This window comes from Chrysochloris asiatica, unplaced genomic scaffold (genome assembly GCF_000296735.1).
Source record: "Chrysochloris asiatica unplaced genomic scaffold, ChrAsi1.0 scaffold00019, whole genome shotgun sequence".
NCBI classification, from domain to species: domain Eukaryota; kingdom Metazoa; phylum Chordata; class Mammalia; order Afrosoricida; family Chrysochloridae; genus Chrysochloris; species Chrysochloris asiatica.
The window spans coordinates 29688461-29698105 of NW_006408537.1; the positions used below are offsets into that span (position 1 = coordinate 29688461).

Here is a 9645-nt window from a genome sequence, read left to right on the forward strand (position 1 = left end):
GGCTACACAGTTGAAAGAAGAACTTTGCTATTGTTCTTATTGTTGTTAAGTGCCGTTGAGTCCGTTCTGATCCATAGTGACCCTGTATAGGATTTCCAAGGAGAAGCTGGTGAGCTTAAAACGCTGACCTTGCAGTTCAGACCAATTCTACAGCCCAGTGCATTAACCCACAGCACCACAAGGCATTGAAAAGAAGATGAAGCAACTGAGGAAAAGGAGATAACCAGTGGTTAAGGCCCTGGAGGAGAGGAAGAAAACACAAATTTTTATCGGGGTTGGGGAAAATCTTTGTGCCCCACTCCTCTTTCCCTCTTCCACGCTCCTCACTCTGTAGTTTTTCAAAGTAAGAAAGTCTCACTCTCCCCCAGTATTCTGAATCTATAAGTAATGAGACATTCAAGTCCTTTTACATCTTATTTTTTGGAACATGTTTTCACTTCCCTGAAATTTGATTTCTCTCACACTATACATCAAAGGTATCTCTTCACTTCTTTCTTGAAGATGTTCATGTAAGAGACTTGGTGATACCCTCAGTAAGTACACTGAACTCTCCAGAGATAGCCTGATTGCCACCCATCAACCAATCCTCACTGACAACATATTAGAAACACCAGTATAAACAGTAACCCTGCATAAGCAGATGACCTAGATGTGGAGCTCACATCTTCCCAAAAATGATAAACATCCTTAAGACTGTGTCCCATACTGGAACATTTTCCATGCTGTGCATTATAGTGTGTTGAAATAGTCAACACATTAAAATTATTCTTAGGAGGGGAAAACCAGGACCAGTTCTGTTACTGAGCAGACTGTACTCTGCAGATCCCCAGGGAGTACCATGAACATTGCAGTCTATGAAAACGGCACCCTTTCCTTCTGTGTTTTATTTCAGGGTGGGACCTTAGCAACAGCTGTATTAGAAGTCCTGCTGAGAGTCCTTTTATTTTTCAGGACTGGGAAAATACTCTAACCTTTTAACACCATTCTGTCCTACAAAAGCACCTGAAACTGCATCTTAAAAATAAATTCACAAATGGAAGAATCCATTTAATCCTCCAACTCCTAACCCCACTGGATTTCAGTTTTAATATGTGGTTTAAAGTCTATCTAGCCAATAATACATGTAGTTGTTGTTAAGTGCCATCGAGTCAGTTCTGGCCCATAATGACCCTGTATAAGGTTTCTGAGGAGCAGCTGGTGAGCGTGAACTGCCGATCTTGCAGTTCAAACGGCTTTGCAGTCCGGCACATTAACCCACAGTGCCACACCACAGTGGGTTCCAAAATTACAAAAGAAAAACCTGTCATGGTGGTTACTCTTTATCTTTGCTGAAAGTGAATGTGGTTTTCTGCCAGTTTTTCTTAGCAGGTGTACTTTGTTAGTGGCTCTATTCCAAGACCCAGATGTATAAACATCCTGTATATGTACTGTTCAGTCGTCTGGGGCAGTCTACCTGCTGATGATATGGAATTCCAGAAGGAAACAATGTCAGCATGGTGTGAGCAGGTAAAAGCAAAAACAGTAGTAAGTGATAACAAGATTATGATAAAAGTCATTAAAGAATGGCAGGTAGACTTAAGAGGAACGGAGTGGTTGGTTCTTTGATACCCTCATTTCTCGGATACTGTATGCTGTGGTACAGTAACATTAAGTACTTGAAAGTCCTTGTTTTGAAAGGGTTGGCTGTCCTATTTACCAAAGGGACAGTCAGTATTCGAAATGGCAAAAAGCTTTTGTTTAAATTTGTACAAAAAATCTTACTTCATAAGAAGTCTATTTTCCTGGTTTCTCTCTCTCCTTCTACCTTGAAATCTCATTATTATGGTATGTCTCTTTCATTTGCTTAACAGTTTCTTAATATTTTGAGACCTGACGAGCAACAAGTACAGAGAGTTGATTAAAGTGAGTGCAAATACTGTCAGACATCTACCACCATTATAGTTCAAGTTCTACAAGGAATAGGAAATCTGGAACTTGGAACTTAAAGGTGTTTTCCACAAAGTAAGATGATAAACACTGACCATATATATAGTTTTTAATAGGTCCTTTTACAAATATCAAGAGCAGGCACAATACAAATAATGTGGAAACCCCTTATAACTCAGAAATGGTAAAAGAAAAGTCTACACTTTATAGTTATTGTATTTTTCACCCTATAGACTCAAAAAGTTAGACAAAAGTGCTGCTTGTATGCTAAGCTGAAGTTATTAGCCTTGAGCTCATTTTTGGGTTGTTTGGTGTGTTTTTTTTTACTAAGAAGTACAATTTTCACTTTAACATGGTTAATCTATATACAAAGACACCTGGCATTTTGCATTCACCCAGTTTCATGCTCATCTAAAATCATGCTTAAAATTAATAAATGTTATAAACGCAAGGAAAATTGTCAGGAATAAGAATCCACTTCTTCATACCACACACAAACACACACACAGATACACACACCCAAAATCATGACCTACTTCTACATTTGCAAACCAAGTTCATACTTGAGTGAGGGAAAACTTTGAACTCCATTAAACTTTTTATGATGTCATACTTTGTTTCTTGGCATTAATATATAAGAATTTACTTTCTACTACTTTCTGTCCATTACAATCTCTGTTGAGCTATAAAGGGTCATTTGACAGCTCTATTCAAACTGTTCCACAATTTAAATCAATTGCACACTTGAATAGAGTGTGAGTCTGATATTAACGGTTCTAAAATTATTGTCTATGAAATTCTGGGAATATTTTGGAGATGCCCAAAATTTCTACAACAGGCAGACACAAATAAGTAGAACCCTGTTTTTAAGATTCCACATTTCATTTCCATTTTATTTCACATTCAACTTATTTCCTGAAATCATCTCAGAGGTTTTTGTTTTTGCAAACCTTTAGAAGTCCAGACCCTGTGATAAACATGAATTGTTTTGTTTTTTTTCCTCATGTGAAGCAAATTCAGGATTTAATAGAGGCAAATAACAATTGTTAAACTATTTTCTATTTAATAATAGCATTTTTTGAACAATAAAAAAAAGTATTGTGGACAAGACTTTTAAATTTATATTACATTTAGGAAATATGGGAGTCAGCTTTGGAGATCTTGTAATCCAGACTTTTACTGTTGAAGGAACTGAGGCTCAGATGGGTTAACTGATGGATCCACTTGGCTAGAAGCAAAACTTTGGTAGAAGCCAGGTCCTGCCAAAGGTCCAGCGTTCTTAAAAAAAACACACACTGCAAACGGTACTTTGGGTAACTAGTTCTATTCCCTAGCATCAAAACAAATGCACAAATTAGAAAAGACACATGGTTATTAGTTGGTTATTTTTTAAATGAGTTACTGAAACCTTAAATTAGTGTATGTAAAGAGTTGGCACTAACAGACGAAGTTCGATTTCACGGCAGCAGTAGCATCGGCACAACATACCCCCTTAGCCACTGCCCTCAGCCCTTCCCCCCTCCAAGAGAGGTAGCGCTGCCAGCTGCAGATTTCTTCAGCTCTATTTTCATAGACTGAGTCTCGGCTCGAGGCTCGAATTTGGTCAGATTTCCTGCTCCTGGGGCTGCCACTACTGGCTTTCCTGCTTTCATACCTTTTGACATAGGAATACGGGTGGGTGTAGGCCGCTGGGATGACCCATCTTGTCCTGACTGTAAGAGAGAAAATACAGAGACACCAAGGAGGTGTTGGTGAGTTTCCTCTGGTTATATTATCAGTGTGAACATTAGCAAGACTCTTCCTACACAGGAACACCCACAGATAAAAGAATACCAAGAATTGTAAGAAACTTGGATTCTACTGTGATTGTTGCTGTTAAGTGCTATCTAGTCGGTTCCGACTCATAGCGACCCTATATAGGGTTTCTGAGGAGCAACTGGTGAGCTTGATTTGCCAACCTTGCAGTTCAGACCTTGCAGTCTAGCGCATTAGCCCACAGTGCCACATGCTTGAAACATCTATCCCAAACTGCCTTCTCTTCTCAAGTCCCTAACCTGCCTCCTCTTTTCTTTCTCTAAAAGAATTAGCTCTTATTTTCCAGAGAAAATAGAGAGCACCTAAGCAGTATGTCACTTGGGCAAGTTTGTTCTGGTTATCCCCAAGTTATCTTCACTCTCCCACCTTCCCTCTCTCTGAAGTGGTACAGCTCCCCTATCCTCTGTGCTCAGGATCTCAGTCTTTCTATTCTCATGAAGACTTTTCTCCCTTTATTAAGCCCACAGGCAGGCATGAGTAGGCTCCTCACTGAAATCACCTCTATTGCTGAAGTCAGTGATCATTTTCCTTCTTGTATTTTTCATTATCACTGCTGGCCACACCTTCCTTCTAAAAAATGTTCTTAAAACTTTCATACAGTATACACCTCACCACCTGTCTCTGATGGCTGCTCTTCTACCACTTTGCTGGTTCCTTGTACTACCTTTTCCATCATCTAAATGTGTGTTAGATGACGTGAGTAGGAGTGTTAGATGTTCCATTCTCAGCCTTTCTTTCATTTTTCACATTCTTTGAATTGCCTGTTATCACCCCCTATATCCTTGAATCTTGGGATCGCTAACCTTCAAAGCTCTCCTAACCTGCATATCTGTATTTTTAACTCTAACTATTTGCTGGACATTTCTATTGCACCTCATGTATCTCAAATATATCTTGCCCCAAATATCTCTTATCTTTTCTCTCAAAAAGTTTGTTCCCCCACATTTCTCATCCTGTTTATCCAGACTGCAAAGCGAAAATCATCAGACCACTCTCTATACTCAAATTGCCATGAAATCTTTTTGTTTCTATCTTTATCATATCTCTCCTCATTTCCACTACTGAAGTTCAGGTCTACACCATCTCCCAGACTCTCAGAGAATTGCAACAGCATCCCTGTCCTCAGTCTGTCTCTTTGAATCTAGCTTTTAAAATGTTTTCTGAATGGGTATCTTTTTTAAAAACAGAAATAATAGAATATCTCTCTAATGCTCATTTCCCTTTCAATTAAGTATCAATTTCATCATAAGACATGCATCTCCCTTCTATATCTAACTCCAGTTTGCCTTTCCATTTCTTGCTCTTGTATATTCTCCCCATGACCAACTGTTGCAGCACAATGGGACATCTCATCATTCCCCAAATATGACAGGTCTTTTACACTGCCATGCCTTTTCATATGGTGTTATCTCTGCATGCTTCTTTCTTGAAAACCTTCTTTATCTGTGAAAACATTCTCCATTGTAAAATCTTCTCTGGTGGTTCCATATCTCAATCAGACCACTACATAGGTTTCAATCCTACTTCTCCCACAAAATCAAGAACAAATGAGAAACAAGGGACATGTCTTCTCCATCTTTGCATGCTAATACCTAGCTCAGTGCATAATGTGTAAGAAACTTGGTAAATATTGAATGAAGAAATGAACTAGGCTCACTGTTCAAATTCTAAAAGGAGTATCCCAAACCTTTGTTCTTCTTAAAATTTCTGGCTCTGATCTAAAATAGGTGAGTCATCATTAAATCTCAGACTTCTCAGTCGACTTGAAATCCATTTGTACATCGGGTTAGTCAGTAGTCAAAAATGTTGCTGCAGTGAGCCAGCCTCTCTGTATTGATCTGCCCCTTATTATGGAAACAAGAGATAACAGCAGTAAATCTGTCATCAAAGGGGCTTAGATGATTCCAAAAGTTATGATTCCCAAAGCCTAAATGTGACACAGTCATCTTTTCCTTGATTTCTGTGAGAGGATGGCTACTTTGATACTTTTATTACAACCATTTATACCTCTAATGTCTTTATATAAAATACAAATGCAGTAGAAACAAGCAAAACTCTGCACAATCTAGCTCTGCGTAGACTAAAAAGCAGCACTGAATCATCTGAGAAGGCTTTTTGGTTTCTTTAGGGTCAAAACATGAACGCTCTACTGGCAAAGCAGTTAGAAATTCAAACTCTGAAGTCTGACTTGAATCTGTTTGTTCACAGAGAATTAAAATACTATAGGATAAGCATTGAATCACAAGGTCGCTTGAATGAAAAGTTGGTGGTTCAAGCTCACCAGTTGCTCCCTGCTATGAGTCGGAATGGACTTGATAGCATTTAACAGCAGCAACAACAAACTATATTGAAGGTATGGGAAAACGACCCATAGTTTCTATAGTTAAATGACAAGCTTCCAGTATTTAAAAAATATATAATTTTAAAATTTGTTGTAAACTTTGTCCAGAGTCCAGGAATTATAAAAATTTCTAGTCTATTTGTTTTAATAATATCTAATTGTTATATGCTCTTATTCCATAATTACACTTACCAATTTGTCCAATACATAAACACAATCCCTGAAGATATTTTAAAAAATGAAATTTATTTTTAAGTTATGGCTTTTATACTTCAGAAATACATTTTTATAATGATTTATTTAGCCTTCCAACTAATTATTACATATATATTCATCAAGTGCCTATTCTCTGCAAGGTATTATTAATAGAAAACAGATTTTAGACATATAAAGTCAAATCATTTTTGCTTTATAAAAAGATTTTGGTATTAAAATCTTTTAATATTAGTTTTTACTATGTCCATACATAATCACATATTGAATATTTTAGGTTATATAGATATTATGTAACAATAGGAATCCTTGTGTGATGCTATAGGATAAGCACTGGACTACTAACCACAAGTTCAGTGGTTCAACTTAAAAACAACTATCTATCTATCTAGTTGTTCTTAAGTGCCATCATGTATGTTCCAACCCATAGTGACCCTGTATAGGGTATTTGAAGAGTGACTGGTTAAGTTTGAACCTCTGCTCTTGAGGTTTAAACAGACCTTGAGGTCAAGTGCTTATCCTACAGCACCACCTGGACTGTCTCTCTCTCTCTCTCTCTACATGTCAATTCTGACCCATAGCGACCCTGTATAGGGTTTCCAAGGAGCGGCTGGTGAGCTTGAACCACCAACCTTGTAGTTCAAACGACTTTTCAGACCAGCGCATTAGCCCAGAGCACCACACAAAATGAATATGTATATATATATATTCATTTTGTATTGAAGAAATTAAATGATGCATTACATTAGGGACAGCTGCTGCAAAAGACCTCTCAAAGTACTTAAGAGCAAAGATGTAAGTTTGGGGACTAAGGTGCACCTGACACAAGCCATGGTGTTTTCAATAGCCTCATATGTTTGTGAAAGTTGAACAGTGAATGAGGAAGACCAGAGAAGAATTGATGCATTTGAGTTATGGTGTTGGAGAAGAATATTAAAGGTACCATAGGTTTCCAGGAGCAAAAACAAACCTGTTTTGGAAGAAGTACAGCCAGAATGCCCCCTAGAAGTCAGGATGCTGAGACTTCATCTATCATACTTTGGACATGTTATCAGGAGGGATCAGTCCCTGGAGAAGGACACTACGCTTGGTAAAGTGAGCATCAGTGAAAAAGACGAACCCCCCCCTCCCCCCCCCAATGAGACAGGCTGGTACACTGGCAGCATAGCAATTGTGAGAATGATGCAGGACCAGGCAGTACTTCGTTCTGTTGTGCCTAGGGTCACTTATGAGTTGGAACCAACTCAACAGCACCTAATAACAACATATATTGATTATCATCAGCTAAAACAAGGGCAGGAGTCAACTGTGGAAAAGACCATCAATTGCTCAATAGTAAATTCAGGTTGAAACTGAAGAAAATTAAAACAAGTCCATGAGAACCAAAATATGACATTGCATATATCCCACCTGATTTTACAGAGCGTCTCAAGAACAGACTTGATGAATTAGACACTAATGACAGAAAACCAGAGAAGCTGTGGGATGACATCAAGAATGTCATATATGAAGACAACAGAAAGTAATTTTTAAAAAGGACCAAAATGGATGTCAGAAGAGATTGAAATTTGCTTTTCAGTGTAGAGATGTTAAAGCAATCAGAAGAAATGATGAAATAAAAGAGCTGAATAGAAATTTCAAAAGGCAGCTTGAGAAGACAAAAAATTTTTAAATGAATTATGCAAACATGTGGAGTTAGAGAACCAAAAGGGAAGAACATGCTCAGCATTTCTCAAGCTGAAAGAGCTAAATTTAAAAATCTAAACCTTGATTTGGAAGAATGAAGGATTCTATGGACAAAATATTGAGCAACGTAGGAAGCATCAAAAGAAGCTGGAAAAAATAGACAGGGTCACTGTACCAAAAAGAACTGGTCAATGTCTAACCATTTCAAGGGGGCCCATACAATCAAGAACCAATGAAACTGAAGGAAGAAGTCCAAACTGCATTGAAGGCACTGGGGAACAAGAAGGTTATAGAAATTGACAAAATATAAACAGAAATGTTAAAAAGTACCAATACAGTGCAGGAGACCTTCACTCATCTATGCCAAGAAATTTGGAAGATGGCTACTTGGGTAACTGATCGGAAGAGATCTATATTTGTGTCCTTTCCAAAGAGAGGTGACTCAACGGAATGTGGTAATTACCTAACAATATTGTTAGTATAACACATAGGCAAAATTTTTCTGAAGATAATTTAAGAACAGTTGCAACAGTACATTGACAGGGAGCTACCAGAAATTCAAGCCAGATTCAGAAGAGGACATGGAACAAGAGATATCACTGATGATGTCAGACAGACCTTGGCTGAAAGCAGAGAATAACAGAAAGAGGTTTACTTGTGCTTTACTGACTATTCAAAAGCATTTGACTATATATATATTATAACATCCTATGGGTAACATTAAGAATAGGAATTCTAGAACACTTAATTGTGCTCATAGGGAACCTGTACACAGAACAAGAGTCAGTCATTTAAACACCACAAGGGAATGGTTTAAAATCAGGAAAAGTGTGCCCCAGGGTTGTATCCTTTTACCATACTTATTCAATCTGTATCCTGAGCAAATAATCCAAAAAGTTAGATTCTATAAAGAAGAATGTGAAGAAGGACATCATGTTTGATAAAGTGGAGGGTCAATGAAAAAGAGGAATACCTCCAATGAGATGGAATGACACCACGGCAGCAACAATGGTCTCGAACATAATTGTGAGGATGGTGCAGGACCCGGCAATATTTCCTTCTGTTGTACATATGGTCACTATGAGTAGAAAATGATTCAAAGGCACCTAATAGCAGCATATATTGATTATCTCCTCCACTGTCACTAAAAAGTATTTTCAATATAAAAATTTCAAAAATTAAAGTTATCATTATTATATACTATCATTTTAAACAACACTGGACCAATAAACAACATTCTTATCTACGGAAAAAAATTGAAGTTGTCAAGGACTTCATTCTTCTTGGATCAACTATCAACACTCATGGAAGCAGCAGTCAAGAAATCAAACGACGTAATGCATTAGACAAATCTGCTGCACAAGACCTTTTTAAAGTGTTGAAGAGCAAAGATGTCAGCTTGAGGACTACGGTACGCCTTACTGACTCAAGCCATGGTATTTTCAATAACCTCATATACATATGAAAGCTGGACAGTGAATAAGGTAGACTGCAGAAGAATTGATGCTTTTGAGTTATGATGTTGGAGGAAAATATTGAAAGTGCCATGGACTGTCAAAGGAACAAAGAGATCTGTGTTGGAAGAAGTGCAGCCAGAGTGCTCCTTGGAGGCCAGGAAGGCCAAACTTTGTCTCTCATACTTCGGAGGGACCAGTCCCTGGAGA

At 37.9% G+C, this 9645-nt stretch overlaps 1 protein-coding gene across 1 annotated transcript in view; it reads right to left on the reverse strand.

Annotated features, from left to right (window-relative positions):
- Positions 1-2796: 2796 nt before the first annotated feature.
- FILIP1 (filamin A interacting protein 1) overlaps positions 2797-9645 on the reverse strand; it is a 332875-nt gene continuing 326026 nt past the window's right edge. The window contains exon 6 of the mRNA XM_006835763.1: positions 2797-3638. Coding sequence (XP_006835826.1) covers positions 3432-3638 — 207 coding nt within the window. The 3' untranslated portion in view covers positions 2797-3431. The remainder of the gene's footprint in view (positions 3639-9645) is intronic.